At 31.7% G+C, this 17,365-nt stretch overlaps 1 protein-coding gene across 2 annotated transcripts in view; it reads right to left on the reverse strand.

Moving 5' to 3' along the window:
- Window positions 1-17,365, reverse strand: part of farp1 (FERM, RhoGEF (ARHGEF) and pleckstrin domain protein 1 (chondrocyte-derived)) — a 79,885-nt gene continuing 62,520 nt past the window's right edge. For both annotated transcript variants that reach the window (XM_058773628.1, XM_058773633.1), the window contains exons 16-27: window positions 15,951-16,084; window positions 13,916-13,997; window positions 12,702-12,939; window positions 11,700-11,830; window positions 11,545-11,613; window positions 10,540-10,629; window positions 9,964-10,046; window positions 8,055-8,167; window positions 6,117-6,280; window positions 1,833-1,940; window positions 1,604-1,755; window positions 1-850 (exon numbers count right to left, since the gene is read on the reverse strand). In XM_058773628.1, coding sequence (XP_058629611.1) covers window positions 769-850; window positions 1,604-1,755; window positions 1,833-1,940; window positions 6,117-6,280; window positions 8,055-8,167; window positions 9,964-10,046; window positions 10,540-10,629; window positions 11,545-11,613; window positions 11,700-11,830; window positions 12,702-12,939; window positions 13,916-13,997; window positions 15,951-16,084 — 1,446 coding nt within the window. In that variant the 3' untranslated portion in view covers window positions 1-768. The remainder of the gene's footprint in view (window positions 851-1,603; window positions 1,756-1,832; window positions 1,941-6,116; window positions 6,281-8,054; window positions 8,168-9,963; window positions 10,047-10,539; window positions 10,630-11,544; window positions 11,614-11,699; window positions 11,831-12,701; window positions 12,940-13,915; window positions 13,998-15,950; window positions 16,085-17,365) is intronic.

Here is a 17,365-nt window from a genome sequence, read left to right on the forward strand (position 1 = left end):
TAAAAAAAAAAAACTATACATTTTAGGGTGAAATATGACCTGCACTTTTTTTCCCAGTTTTTTTTTCCCTTTTTTAATCACTGAGATGTAGACAGAAAGCGACACCCCTTTATAAACATCAGACCAGAAGTCAGTAATAAAAGCTGTAGTGTTAAAAACAGTCCAGAGATGAACGTCTGATTGACAGCGTTTACAGGCATTCATTCATGAAACATCAGCAGAACAAATTCATATGTAAACGGTTCATAAAACCTTTCTCAGATTAAACCCTCGCATTCAGTTCCAGAAAACCAGTCTCACGTACACCAAAGCATCCAATAAAGCATTCATAAAACACTCTCACATACAAATCAATAAAACATTCATAAGAACAAACCATCGCATTCAACATAACCATTGCATTTAATTCAATAAACCATTCCTGAAAGCATTCTTGTGAATTTTATGCATGGTTTACACAAATTAGCTCTTGCATTTCATGAAGGAGGACTGTAATTTACTAACGAGGATATTGTGTCTTTGCACACTGAAAGGAACTGTAGATCTGGAAGTGTTTGGCTTTGACCTGATGTTGTGATGATAGTGTGTGTGTTTCTGGCACTGACCTCCATCTCAACCCTTCAAAGCCTTCTCAATTTTTCAATAAAGTGAAACGACGATATAGCACACGAAAGACTTCCATAAGAACTGTGTTAAAGTGTGTAGAGAGGACCTGATTGAGAACCTGACGTGTGTGTGAGTGTGTGTTCAGGCTGTAGAGGTCTTTGGTCAGTAGACGTGTGGCTCTTTGCGGCTCAGAGAGTGGATGTGACTGGATGAGCAGGTGGCGCTGCGGATCACCTCCATCCACCTGCAACACAACAAACACATCCATAATAAATTCATTTTTATTACAGAACAATTATGCAAAAAAAACCCCCCCAAAAAACCTTGTTTTTAATAGAACATTTTGCATAGTTTCACCTATTCTTCTAGTATTACTTTTCTGTAAATAATATATATAAAACATATATATAAAACATACAACTAAAATTAAGTATAAAATATTTTGTTACAGAAACATTAAAATAAAAATATACAATGTTTAAAAATAAATTAAATTATTAGATTGCAATTATATATATATATATATATATATATATATATATATATATATATATATATATATATATATATATATATATATATATATATATATATATATACACACACACACATTTTATTTTGTATTATGTTTCTGCAACAAGATATGTTATTCTTTTATTTTTAGTACTACTTTTCTGTAAATAATATTTTTGTAGCACGTTATACAAACATACTACAGAAAATATCTAAAAGTAGAACATTTAGTTACTGAGACATGACAAAATAAAGGAAATATTTATATACATTTAATAAATTATTCAAATACTTTTTTTGTTTATTTATTCATTTAGCTAATACAATTAATTAACTAATTAAATATTAGTTAAATATACTGTATATTCAATATTAGTTATTAAATTAAATATTAGTTGTATATATATATATATATATATATAATAGGTATTGTAGTGCTGAGTTTGCATGAGTATTTAGGTTTGTGTTGGTTGTGGTACTGTACCTCTCAAAGGTGTACTCGCTCTCGGATCTGAAATAGTAGACGTGTGATTTGAAATGGAGCTTGAAGACGTAGTCTTTGTGGATGTTCTCCGACTCTGAGGGAATGGTGATGGAGTATCCCAGCAGAGGAAGGCTGGCCAGAGGATACTCATCCTGCAAAGAGACCTTGACATTAAACACGGCCAAACACAGCGCTGTCACACCACTATCCTTCTGTGAACACTTCTGACCTGGTGTGTTTTGTAGAAGAACAGACTGAAGTTGGTGAAGACCACCCATAACTTCTGCCAGCCGTTGCTGTTCTTGAACTTTCTCAGCAGATTCCCAGAGAGCTGATTCTGACAAATAAAGACAAAAACCATCAGAAAACAGACTTCAGATACAAGCAGGGTCCAAAATGAACACCGTCGATATAATTAATATATTTATTTACTCTGAGGTACAGATTAAGTACATGCAAGTACCAAAATAACTACAACTAAAAAAACTAAAAATAACAAATACAAATAATTATAGAATTACAATACAAAAAAAATACAAAAACAAAATTACTAAAACTTCACAATAAAATCTCATTAGTTAATGTTATTAGTTAATGCATTAACTAGTAACGACTAACAATACATTTGTTAATCTTGTATTTATTTATTTATTCATTTTTGTTAACATTAGTTAACAAAGATAAAAAAAATACAAATATTCAGTGTTAGTTCATGTTGGCTTAGGTCCATTAAATAGCACTGTCAAATAATATTAAAATTCAAATATTAATAATCATATTTGATTTTAATAATGCTTTGGTACATTTTGGAACTAACTACATTAACTAAAATTAAAATGGAAGCTTATTGTAAACTTACCGCATTAAATTAATATAAAAATTAGTGCTGTCAACCGATTAATCGCATCCAAAATAAAAGTTTTTGTTTACATAATATATGTATGTGTACTGTGTATATTTATTATGTATATATCAATACAAACACATGCATGTAAATATGCTATGTTTATATGTTAAATATATTTATATAAAATATAAGAATATAAATATATACATGTAAATAAATGTCAATATTTTCAAAATATGTGTGTATTTATATACATAATAAATTGCGATTAATCGTTTGACAGCACTAATAAAAATCAAATCTAATTCAAAATGGTCACAAAAACTAATAGTATAACAATAATATTACAATAACACTATTATTTTATTACTAATTACTAATACTTAGCATTTAGTAATGAAATATATTTAATTAACTAACATCACTGATGTCTTATACTGTGATTTAAATCATGCATTACATTAAAACAAGGTAATGCATGATTTAAATCACAACAGATCACAAAATATTCACAACAAAACATTAAATAGCAGTGTTGTACATATTGGACCCCAGGTGCACTGAGACTGACAGCACAAAGTGTCCCCATGTTAGCCAAAGATACTTGAACTTATATTCAGATCTGAATAGAAAAAGGGACTATTCATAAAGGATGTTCTTTCATTACATCTGCACTATTTTTTAACGTTGGGTCAATGCAGACAGTATAGCGTGCTGCATTTTTAAGATGTAATGTTAAGTTAAATCCATTCTAACTGGTTTTAAATGAACGTCCCTCGACTCCTCTTTAATCAGTGGGTATTAACCAGATATGTATTGTCACATTTGTGCTGTTAGTGAACAACTGAAGCAAACAAACACACTCAACAACATTCAAAGAGAGAAAGACACTGAACTGAAACAGCATCACAGCCCAAAGTACAGTCAGTGTTCAGAGGACACCACAAACAGCTGCTCATTTATTATACAGTATGTGCAGAGCAGAAGAAAGTCCAGCTCAACTATCCACAGGTTATTCAGCTAGTGGTGATAATATCAACGTAAAAAAAAAAAATTATTCACCTGAACAAATCACTGATTGTGACATTTCAGCCAATAAACAGCAGGAATGTCAAATTCACCACTGTACAAGATCGAGTCATTTGAAGCAGTGTTATTTTAGTATTTATGTACTACATATATACTCATTTAACTTGACTTTTTATTTATTATTTAATTTATAAACAAAAAAAAACCTTGCTACATGTATCATTGCTCTTTTGTTGATTTTGATTGCTTCCATTGTCCTTTTTTTGATTAAAAGCGTCTGCTAAATGACTAAATGTAATATACATACATACATATATACACACACACACACACATACATATATACATATACACTATAGTTTTTTTCATTTTTGAAACTGCTTTTATTTATATATTTTCAGTTAATTTAATTTAATTTTTAAGTGTTAATAATTTATGTGCAAAGTATTATTATTATATAATATTATTAAATAAATATAATATTTATTATTAAAAAATATTTGCTGCTACTTTTTGTGCTTTTGTCTTTTCAACATTTATTGTATTGATCTTCAAGAACTATTTCTATTTCAAGGTATGTAAGTAATTTATCATATTCATTTAAGTGTATTAAGTTTTTTTTTTTATAGAATATTTGTATTTTTGTTTTATTTTCACTTTCTTTCTATCACTGATAATTATTTTTTAATAGTTTTAGTTAACAATAATAACTCTGGTTTGAAGACAGCCTGTCTGTCATAACGAGACTTATAAGATCCTTTGATAAGACTGAGCTCTTTCTCCTACATGGGATTTTTATTGTGTTTAATAACCGGTTTATCTTTACAAACACCAATCAAAAAATCCAATCCATTCGAGCTCCAGACTCTTCCGGAACAGCTTTCCTTGAACTTTAACATCTGCTAAACGAACGCTAGCAAATCATGGTGAGTGAAATGGTCCGTGTTTTACCTCTCTATTCCTGCAGGTTTCACTAAAGCAGAGGCTTTGGACACGATACCAACACACCAGAGAGAGAGACACGGGCCCCTGGGCCCTGAGCGGGGCCGCAGCGGGAGCCTCTGACAGACTGACTGGACTAGGGTCCTCTAACACAGAGCCGGACAGAGACACAAACACAGAGAGAGACATGAGACAGGGACAGGAGGAGGAAGAAACGATACGGATACGGCCTGATGATCTGAAGAAGAAACAACAACATCAGGAGGACGACAGCAGGAACCTGGATGTTCAAGACTCATTCAGTGAAGACCACAAAACACTTCTTAATGAGTTTACAATCAGTCTTTACAGTAAAAACTTCTAAAAATCCTTAAAACAAGACTCGAGAAACAATTTAGATGGTTTGGGGCCAGTGTTATTTTTTTTTTTAAAGAAAGTAATACTTTACTTTTGATCAATTTAATTAATTAAAGACATTTCTAATGTTACAAAAGATTTCTATTTCAAATAAATGCTTCTTTTGAACTTTCTATTCATCTGTGAATCCTGAAAAATAAAACGCATCACCGTTTTAAAAAATATTGGGCAGCACAACTGTTTTCAACATTGATAATAATCAGAAATGTTTCTTGAGCAGCAAATCAGCATATTAGAATGATTTCTGAAGATCATGTGACGCTGAAGACTGCAGTAATGATGCTGAAAATTCAGCTTTGCATCACAGGAATAAATTACATTTTAACATATATTCACACAGAAAATTTCTATTTTAAATTATAATAATATTTCACAATTTTTACTGCATTTTTGACCAAATAAATGCAGCCTTGGTGAGCAGAAGAGACTTCTTTCAAAAACAAAAATGGCAATGTTTATATGGGTCAAAAATAAGTCGTCCCATTTTGGTGTCTGCATCAAATTAAACTTACAAAAGTGATTTTATATCCACAGAAAGAATATTAAATGCACATAAAGTGTCTGTTATAATGTTTCAAATAACTTTTGTGGAAATTAAAGGTCAAAATATGGGTGATGTTCCATTGTCATTTAGTGCAACGTATATATTTAAGCAAAAAATGAAACATACTTATTCTGATTGGCACTTATTAAAATATATAAAGGAATAAGTGATACTAAATTTTATAATATCTTAAATAATTAAAAATCTTCTGAGAAATGGGTGAAACCTAGTCATTCGAAGGATAGTGGCAAAAACTGGTAAAGATTTGAGTTAATTAGTATTTGGAGGCTCCACTGTGACTCTTAAATTGTCTATTAATGTCATCAAATGATTCTTGTTCTTCTCAAAGAAAAATGTATCTTGTATAAAGGATTTCTAGATATTTTAACTGGATAATTAGACAAAAATACTCATTAAGAGCAGGATTTTCTGCAGTGAATGAAATTTCTGTCATTATTAATTCACAATCACATCTACGTGATTATTTTCACATTGAAGTTTAATGCTTTCAGCAACCAATAAAATTCTCTGCTTCATTTAATTCCAGATTTAAAACTATTATAAAAAAATCGAATGGTGCACAAATTCCTTGTGGGACCAATTACGAGTGACGCCTTGAAAACAGTGGAAGTTCCCCGAGGAGGAGGAGAGAGAGAAAGAGAGGAAGGTTAAACACAGACACAGACACAGAGACGGAGCTCTGGAGCTCTGGAGCGGGACGCTGCGCTTCGGTACCTCTAACGCTACGCTAAAATCCACCATGGACACGCTGGTGTTGCGATGCCAGCACACGTGAACCGTGGTATTACCACGGTGAGGCGTCTGCCGCTCCAGAGACGTCCGCGAGGCGCTCAGGTCGTCTTCTGACTCCTGGTCGGCGCTAGATTCCTCAGGGGATTCTGGGAAATGTGGGAAGAGCAGCTATTTAACAAGAAAACAAAGGAAGGTGGTAATATCTTGAGGTTATGTGTTTTTGTACCAGATGTGCCATGGTAAAATCAGCCTTCCAGGTACTGCAGAGTATCAGGTTAATACACAGGGGTACATAAATATGGTAAACATAGTATATATCAAACATTACCGTGTGATCACTCTACTGTATTCGAAGTAACTTCAAGAATACCACGGTGCACACCAAAATACCATGATAGTACCATGTCTGAATAGCTATATATTTTTCATTACTTTGTTTATACCATGTTTTTGCACCATGGTACAAACTACCATGATACTTATAATGTAATTTTTTTGGACATTATATACAATTTTATAAATTACATGAAAATAACTAATAAAATAATTTATGAAATTAACATTAATAATAATTGTATTAATATTAAAACACATAATACTTATAATAACAATTATAATTAGAAATGTAATACAAATTATAATATTAATAAAATAAAAATTTAAATTACTAAAAATAATTATAAATAAATAATTTTATTAATAAAAATATCTATAATTATAAATTATATATATATATATATATATATATATATATATATATATATATATATATATTAGTGCTGTCAAATGATTAATCGTGATTAATCGTATCCAGTTTTGTTTGCATAATATATGTATGAGTTCTGTGTATATGTATTATGTATATAAATACACACACATACACAGTATATATTTTGAAAATATTTGCATGTATATACATTTATATATTTATATTCTATATAATATATAAATATATTTAATATATATAAACATAACATATTTTTCTTAAATATATACATGCATGTGTTTGTATTTATATATACACATAATAAATATACACAGAGCACATACATATATTATGTAAACAAAACATTTATTTTGGATGCGATTAATCATTTGACAGCACTAATATATATATATATATATATATATATATATATATATATATATATATATATATATATATAAAATAATACAAAATAAAGAAAAAGATTTCATATGATCTGATACTATTTATTACATAAATATTAACAAATATAATAATTATAATTATTTTAAATATATATATATATATATATATATATATATATATATATATATATATATATATATATATAATATTATTTAATGATATTACATATTAAATAAATGTAAAATAAATACAAAAATTATTTATAATTATATAAACAAACAAACATATTTCAAAGACAATTACAACAATCAATATAAAGCAGGTAGACATAGTCCTTTGAAGTAAGAAAAGTTATCATGAGACACAAAGACAGTGAACAAAAACTTTGTCAATACTTTGAAATCGGATACGAGTTCATGCATCAGGTCAGGAGACAGAAGAAGAGAGAGCAAACTCCACGTCTAGACGACAGGAACAATATGATGAAAGAAAAGCAGAAGAGATTCAGTAGATGTGAATAAAGCAGAAGAAAAAGAGCCTGCGTGTGAATCAGATTGACGTGAAGAGCATCAGCTGGAGGATTGCAGGACTGGAAACCTGTGAAACATGACACTGAGATCCAGTGCAAACACACACAGTGACCAGAAACTCCAGTCACACTCAGAAACATATGCATGCCGTTGCATTAGACAGCAAATCATCAAAGCGCTATTCATCTAAACACACATATTTCTGTCACGAAGCTCTGTGTGTCAGATCAGTAAATCAGCTCTAGCAGTAGTTAACATGCAGTTCATGAGAAAACTCACTGCTGTCAGTGAAACTGCTGGACAGGATCTCAGCCGAGGAGCCGTTGCATTTGTCCGCCAGTTCAATGGCCATCTTGATGTCCTCCACCCACTTCTCCATCTCAGACGCCGAACTGCGGAGGGAACGAGAGGACGCTAGTAATGCAGCTACTGTCAGGCAAAGCAATAAAGACAGTGATACTTGGATTTCACCACTTTAGTTTGATTTTACCACCATTTTAGTCAAGGGGCATTATTATTATCAGCGCAAAGTAGATGAATAAATATTTACTAAAATAAAGTATAAAATAAACACTTACATTACATAATTACTAGTGCTGTCAAATGATTAATCGCGATTAATCGCATCCAAAATAAAAGTTTTTGTTTGCATAATATGTGTGTGTGTACTGTGTATATTTATTATGTATAAATAAACACACATACAGTATATATTTTGAAAATATTTAAATGTATATATATCTATATTATATATAAATATATTTAATATATAAACATTTTTCGGAAATATATACATGCGTGTGTGTGTATTTATATTTACATAATAAATATACACAGCACACACACATATTATGTAAACAAAACCTTTATTTTGGATGCGATTAATCGCAATTAATCGTTTGACAGCACTAGATAATTACGTAATAATACTATAATAATATTAGTATTAATAACAATCATTATTATTTATATATTATAAAAAATTACAGATATTATTATTATTTAAAAACAAAATTTTTCTTCTTCATATATTATTATAAACAAAATAATTGTCAAATGAGCTTATTATTAGTACTGTCAAACGATTAATCGGGATTAATCGCATTCAAAATAAATGTTTTTGTTTACATAATATGTGTGTGCTGTGTATATTCATTATGCATATATAAATACAAACACATGCATGTATATATTTGAGAAAAATGTGTCATGTTTATGTATTAAATATAAAATATAAGAATATAAATATATAAATGTATAAGCATTTAAATATTTCCAAAATATGTGCAGTATGTGTGTGTATCTACATATGCATAATAAATATACACAGTACATACACATATATATTATGTAAACAAAAACTTTTATTTTGGATGCGATTAATCGCGATTAATCGTTTGACAGCACTAATTATTATTATTATTATTATTATTATTATTGCTGCAACTAGTAGTAGTATTTTAAAATTTTTATATGAATAATAATATTGTTATTATTATTATTATATGTATGAAATAATTCTATAAAAATAATAATCAGATAAAAAGAAAACATGTTTATTTATTATTAGTAGTAGTAGTAATTAGAAGAAAAATCTTTAGTCGAGGGCAGCCCAAATTAATATTATTATTCATATTAAATATAAAAATACTACTACTAATAGTAGCAGTAATATTATTATTATTATTATTATTATTAAAACTAAACTTTTTTGCCAATACTTCATGGCTTTAATTGTGGTATGTCCTGTCAGAATCTCAATTAAAAATCCTGCAGTTTTTCAGTGGGGTTTTCCTGCTGTACAGGTCTTCTCTAAACTCAGTTCAGTAAATGCATTAGAAACAGCTTTTATATAATGTTGCAATACAATGTATTTGATCACAGAACAGCAACACTTCATAACTCTTTACAATCTACTCGCACCGAACTTGATTTACTCAGAACTGCATTCGCTAATTTCTATAATCAAGAAAGTAAGACAACTGCTCCGTCAGGATAGATTTCATCTTTCATGTGCACACTGATCATGCCTTTGACGTGAACTGATTTCCACAGAAAAAAAATAGTCTTACAAGAAAACAACAAGGAAAGAGCACGGCACAGACACTGACGAGCATAAAGCCAGCTGTCCATGTAATAATTAACCAGTTAAACCCTGAACAAGTTAATTAGTGAGCATGTTAATTACCTGGCAGCCACGACGACAGACTGTCTCTGTCCAAACAGAGTGAAGGAATGCGGGACGCCCCACTCGTCCTCACTCTCACGGATCTACACAAACACGACAGATTAACCCATCGGTTACAAACACTCATAATTCACAAAGCCAAAAGAAGAAAAATAAGACCAATTTTTGCATAAAATAACCATCACTGATGTTATTTTGGCCCTCGATTCTCCTGCACCGAGGTCTGAACAAAAGCGTTCAATATTTTTCAATTAAAACCTCATCAAGATTGCAATTCAGCATCTGAATGCTGCGTGTTTCTGGATAATTACATTTACATGCAATATGCAATTTAGCGGGACGCACCGGAGCTGTGGCCTGCAGAACAATGGAGCTCCTGTTTGTGTAAATGTGCAATTAGTAACTGGAGACAGAGGCAGCAGGAACACGGCCAAAACAAACAGAGCACACGCAGGAAAACACAGCAGTGCTGCTGTACTGAATGCTACGGTCAGTGAAGGGAGTTATATAATATACAGAGCTGAAAGAAACATAGCTGTTTATGTAGTGGTCAAAAATGAATCAAATATTACCCACCGTCATGCCGTACAGAGGAAGCTGGCCGTGCACTTTGAACTGATTGGAGGCCGTCATCCCTCGACTCGTGTACATCAGAACATCACTGAACTGAAAACAAATTCAAGAGGAGAAATTAATACATTAGTGTTCATTGTTTTATCTCTCCTAAAACTGTCAAGAGAGATGATTCACTTAAACTGGTACTCCAAGGAACTTCAAAAAATACCATAGTATTACCATTTTGGTCAATACGTAGAAAACCATACTGTGGTAATAATAAAATAAAAAATAAAATAAAACCTAAATAATATGAAATAAAACAACACACAAAAATACAAAATAATTAAAATAAAACAAAAACAAATAAAATAATAAGATAGACAATAAGAAAATTAAACATTAAATACATTTAAAAATAAAACAAAATTTAAACAAAAAATTGAATAATAATATAAAATGAATGCATTTAAAAATAAAAGCAATAAAACAACATAATACATTAATTAAAAGTTAAATAGAACAAAAATAATACATTTAAAAATAAAACAAAAAACATTAATTGAATTAAAAAGTAAAACACAATATTTGAATACATTGAAAATGTAACAAAATAAAACAAAAATAAAATACAAAAATAAATAAAACAAAATAATAAATGATCAAATAAAATATCAATAAAGAAAACAATCAAGTAAAACTAAATAAATTATTAAATAAAACATTAATAAAGTAAAAGAAATAAAATAAATAATAAAGCAAAACAAAATAATAAATTATCACAAATATAAATAAATGAACGATAAATTATTGGTTTTTTATTAATAAATTAAACAAACAGATAATAAATTATCAAATACAACATAAATAAAATATTACAAAAATAAATAAATTGGTAACACTGAAGTACTTTTTTACTATTCATACAGCAATCAAACCAGTACAGATTATAGCTCTAACTAACCATCTGGCTGTAACAGATGTCTAGTACTATGTAACTAGTATAAGAGAGTGAGCGGCTCTTACCAGGAAGAACATTCTCTGCTGTAAACCTTTTCCAGAGAGTTTGCTGAGACAACCAAGCCTGATAAACTCCTGCCAAAACAGACACAACCAGATCACAACAGAACATTTCCAACCAACTCGTTCAGCTTTCTGATTTCAAGCCCATCAGAACTGACCCGTCCAGGGATGGCAAGATTGTCGATGCCAGAAAGGTCTTTCTTGAGCTCGAGAAGCTTCTGAAAGTTCTCCATCTTGATGAGGGTGCCGTGAAGCTGCACGACCATCTCAGAAATATCCGCAAGCGCAGCTGGAACAGACCAAAAGCATCTTGAGAACATCCCTTGACCCGTCCCTTACACCTTTACTCACCTTTAAACCAACCAAAACCACCAAACCGATCCCTAACCTTCCCCATATCCCACCTCAATTGCAGCAGAAGTGTTTTGCAAAACAAACCAAAGCAAAGCACAAAACAAAACTAGTGCAATGATTCATCCAAATTAAAAGTTTTTGTTTACATGTGTGCATACTGTGTATATTTATTATGTATATATATATAAATATACACACATGCATGTATATATATTGAAAATATTTACATGCATATATGTATATTCTTATTTATATTATTTATAAATATATTTAATATATAAACATAACATTTTTCTTAAACATATACATGCATGTGTGTGTATTTATATATACATAATAAATATACACAGCACACACACATATATTATGTAAACAAAAACTTTTATTTAGAATGCAATTAATCGTTTGACAGCACAAAACAAAAAATATTGCTGGTCCTACTTTATATTAAGTGGCCTTGTTACATTTAAATTAATAATTTGGTACAATGCACTTATTGTGCATATATATTGTACTTATATGTTTAAAAATACCTGCATGTAATTACATCTGTAATAAATTTCTGTAATTCCGTTTATAATTACACTGTTGACCCATCCTTTACACCTTAACCCACCTTTAAACCTACCCATACCACCAAACCTGTCCCTAACTTTACCTGTATCCCACCTCAATAGGTGCTTTAAGGTGTCCTAAATAGCTTTAAGGTGTCCTTGTTACACATGTTACATGTAATTACTATTATAATAATTAATTCTGAATCAGAAACTGAGAGAGGAGTCTAAAGCGGCCGTGGGACGGCGTACCTCGCGATTCTCTGAAGTCATCGTGTGTCGGTGGGTAGTGTTTGCACAGGCGCTCCAGGATCTGCTTGTAGTGCATGAGACGGTGCAGCGGCCGCAGGAAGAAGATGTTGAGGGGCAGGTAACACACCTTCTGCAGCTCGAAGTCTCGACACAGACCCTCCAGCCTCCGGGACGAGCGACACATGCGCTCCAGCTCCAGCAGCGCCTCCGAATGCTTCTGAAGATGAGCCGTGAGCAGCTGAGGAAACAAAACCAGTCACACATATGAGCTATCTGTAATAATACTACAGTATGGTATTACCATCACACCATGGCCAAAACCACATTACTTTCATATATCATGATACTGGGTGATGATACTCTAAGAATACCATAGTATTTCCATGATACATGTGTAAAAAAAGAATGTCGTTGTGTGCAATGTCTAAATACGATGGTTACTGTAGTTCTAGACTAAATATGAATATGCATTTACTCATGTAACATACATACTCATTTTGAATAAAATCTGAAATGCAAACTCAGAATATGATGCAAACCTGTAATAATTAAATGTGTTAATAACTGAATTTACATTTCCATCAGCCGGAGGCTTATTCATTTCACTTTTGGTATGAAAGGGCTTTTACATATGCCAAAAATATAACTTTTTTATATTAAAAACATAGAAGCAAGCCCAACCCAGATGAGAAAAAGTAATGCAAAAGTAACAATGCATTACTTAGCATAAAAAGTAACTAAGTGACGCAATTAGTTAATTTTTTAGGGAGTAACTCATTATTGTAATGCATTACTTTTAAAAGACCTTTCCCCAACACTGAGTATTCTATGAAAACACCATGGTATCTGAACAGTAATCATATAGTCCAGTGGTACAGCGCATTGCAAAGTATCTGATATCATGTTTTTGGTCACGTACAATGATAATACCATAGTAATCTTTTAATTTCTTGCACACCATTTGCATCCTACATGCTTATTGTGTTTATGTGGTTTATTTTCAGGTATGGCTTATGGCACAGTATTACATCACCTCAAACATTTCTGAAAATAAAATAATAATAATAATTATTCATATTAATTTTTGTCCCATTTTATATACCATTTCACATTCCCATATATTCCCATTTTATGTCTTATAGAAAAAAACATTGTCCAAAACTAATACCTCACTGATATCAAAGAGGATCAAAGAAAGATCTAGATGTTCTGACCTTCAAACCCTGGATATTCTTCAGCATGACGTCTCCAACGCGCTGGTAGTCTCCTTTGATGTGTGCGTTAGATCTACCTTCCCTGGGAACAACAAACAAAATTAACAATCATTAAATTAATATATTCAGTATTTTATAAATATATATTACATTTATTTTATTAATTACTTTGTGATTGTTGTTGGACTGACTTTCTAAGGCAACATTCACTTAATCATTCACATACTCTGATGTTATAAATGCAATGCTAACAGTGATATTAAAAAAACTATTTTGTGCATTTTAACAAATTGTGACAATTTTAGAGCATTTTTTAATTAACAATTAAACTCCGCACACCTGATGGCAATAGATAGGTCAGCCAGGTCTTTGTTTTTTAGAGCATTTAAAAAAAAATGTTTTATATACTTTACAGCAACAAACATGCTAAAATACTACAAATCCCTAATACTAATGAGCCATATTTCTGCCAAAACACTTTACTTGTAATACTAATAAAACTGCAGTAACTTGGTATTTGGACTTTGAATATTGTGCACAAGTCATATTGATTACATTTTTGAGATTTTTTTCCCCCCTTTTTGGAACCTTTACTTCCACTGAATGTGCATCTTGCACATTCTGCTAAACATCTCCATTTTTGTTTGACAGAAGAAAGTCAGTCATAGATCTTTGAACTTCATGAGAGTAAATGAGTTTGAAGTTCTCGTGTCGTCCAGCAGATGTCTCTGTTGTACATCGATGCACACAGACTTTCTGAGCTCCTGAACATCACTGAAGTCAGCGTCATCTGTCACGCTATTGAGCCGTTCCCTGTTCCTCACCGAGAGCCACCGCACACTAAAACCTCCATTTATCATCCTGTCCTTTAACACAGGTCCAACCCGCTGCCCACAGAGCAGCATTAAACATTACAGCCGCGCAGGAGAACATCTGAGCCGGCAGAGCTCCATCAGTTACTGTCTGAACACATTATACTGCCGGAGCAGAGAACATGTGTAGAGTCTGATACTGCAGCTCTGTTCTGAGCAGCGTTTCTAAAGACTTACGCTCTAAAAAAGATAAGCTGTGTCTTATGGCACAATATTCATTTGGCTAATATGGATATACAAAAAAATGGATGGATGGATAGATAGATAGATCATTTATATATAATATATGATACATATAAAGCAATAATTAGAAGTATTATAAAAATGAAAACAATTCTACTAGTATATATATAAAATGTCATAAATTGTTAATGCATTATGCATTATTTGATTGATCAAATTAAAAAAACAATCATTCAGTAAAAAATAACCACTCACAAATGAAATATATAATGTAAATACATATCAATAATATTATAATGTAAATGTGTACGTGTGTGTGAATAATGAAAATTATATACATTTTACAAATATATTTTATAATATATTAATATTTTAAAATATGAATATTATATTTTATAACATTAATATTTAATAAAAACATAAATATAAATATTTACATTTATTTAATTTACAAATGAAATAATAAACTGGTCTATCTGGTGTCTAGCAAATCATAATTTGTGAAGCCTTTCAATTAAACAAGACTTGCTAGTTTAACTAGTTATGCAGCCTGGAGGCGACCAACAGAAAACCAGAGTCAAACCATGCGGTGTTATGAACATGAAGGGCGTTCTTAGGACCAAACTGCAGCAGAAAAATTGTTTAATTTTCACTAAAATAACATCATGACATATTTTCTGCATGCAAAATATAATTTCCAATTTTTTTTCTTTTGATTTTGCGATTAAATATGGCCTGGGCATGTTCTTGACAGATACACTTTTATGCAACGACAGGTATTTCAATCATATGAGGTTAATTTCATGTGATGTTACAGCTAACTAGATCTGATGCAGTGCAATTGTTATTTGACTAGCAAATGAAAAGGCATCAAACGGCATATTAAAATATTGAATGACAGATCGAGGCATGTCTCTGTTATGGTTGGAGCAGTTTGTACACATGCCAATATAACAAACACATTTATCTGATATACACACCACTGAGCCAAACGCTGCTCCACGTCCTTCAGGAATGTCTCGTGGAATTTATACACTGGTTCAAAATTGGCAAATATGAGATTCCTCAAGGAGTCCGGCATGGCTTCGTCCTTCCCTATGGACTTCTGAAAGGACTGAAAACATACAGGGAAAGAAGAAAAACATAAAAGACATTTTCATAGCATTCATGCTCTGGATGAGTTGTAGAGGAAGCTTTGAATACATCTAGCTCATCAAACTCTTCTTCAAAATCAGTTTTCCATGATATGAGCCTTTAAACGGTCTACAGTAAATGGAGGAACACATCAATCATTTCCTATCATCACATCAAACATGAAATCCCACACTGTAAAACCATTTGAATTCTTCATACAGATCCGAACATGAAGAGATCAGCAGTGTGATGACTATCTCAAACAGACTGCGTGACGTGATGACAGAAGAATCCATGAATAAAGACTCTTTGTCTCTTCAGTCTCAAGTTCTGGATACTACAAAACATCCACTGTGATTTTACACTGTGCGCCCTTACAAAAAAACATTCTACATGATATATAATAGGAAACCATCAACCAACACCCTAGCACACCAGAACACCTTAGAAACCACCCAAAAAGCCTTAGCAACCATCCAAAAGACAACCAAGGACCACCTAGCAGCCAAACAAAATATCTAACAACCACTTAGCAACCAATCAAAAATTCTAACAACCACCTAGCAACCAACCAAAAACCCTAACAACCACTTGCCAACTTGTTAACAATTAACCCAAACACCCTAGAAACTGCTTACTGACACCCTAGCAACCATCCAAAAACCCTAAAAAAAACACCTAGCAACCAACCAAAAACCCTAACAACCACCTAGCAATCAACCAAAAACCCTAGCAACCATCTGGCAACTTGTCAACAATGAACCCGAACACCCTAGAAACTGCTTATTGACACCCTAGCAACCATCCAAAAACCCTAAAAAACACCAAGCAACCAACCAGAAGCAGAAGTTATGACTGATAAAAATGTCTTTGTACTCTTTTAAACTAAAGTCGCGGTTATCTCATGTTGCAGACTCTTTTGTTGTTGTTGTTCTGTGTCTTTAGTTTTGTTTTCTACTGTGAAACAACAGCCCGGGCCAGTGCTGCCACCTCGTGGAGAAACAGATTAGTGCAAAACAAATTCAATGCACATGTGCGACTTACGTGTATAAAGTATTTACAAATACTTTAATTGTAAATTAAAATTACAAAAAATTTAATTGCACCATTACAAAAAAAAAGTAAGCCTCTTCGCTCACTAGCAATGCAGATGGGTGTGAGGAGATCTCTATGGTGTTTAAACTGTTGAACAGATGCAGCTGTAATAACGCACACAGTCAGGCGGGTGTGGCGGTCTGGGATCCAAACAGCAGCTTCAGAT

Source organism: Onychostoma macrolepis, chromosome 01 (assembly GCF_012432095.1).
Source record: "Onychostoma macrolepis isolate SWU-2019 chromosome 01, ASM1243209v1, whole genome shotgun sequence".
NCBI lineage: Eukaryota > Metazoa > Chordata > Actinopteri > Cypriniformes > Cyprinidae > Onychostoma > Onychostoma macrolepis.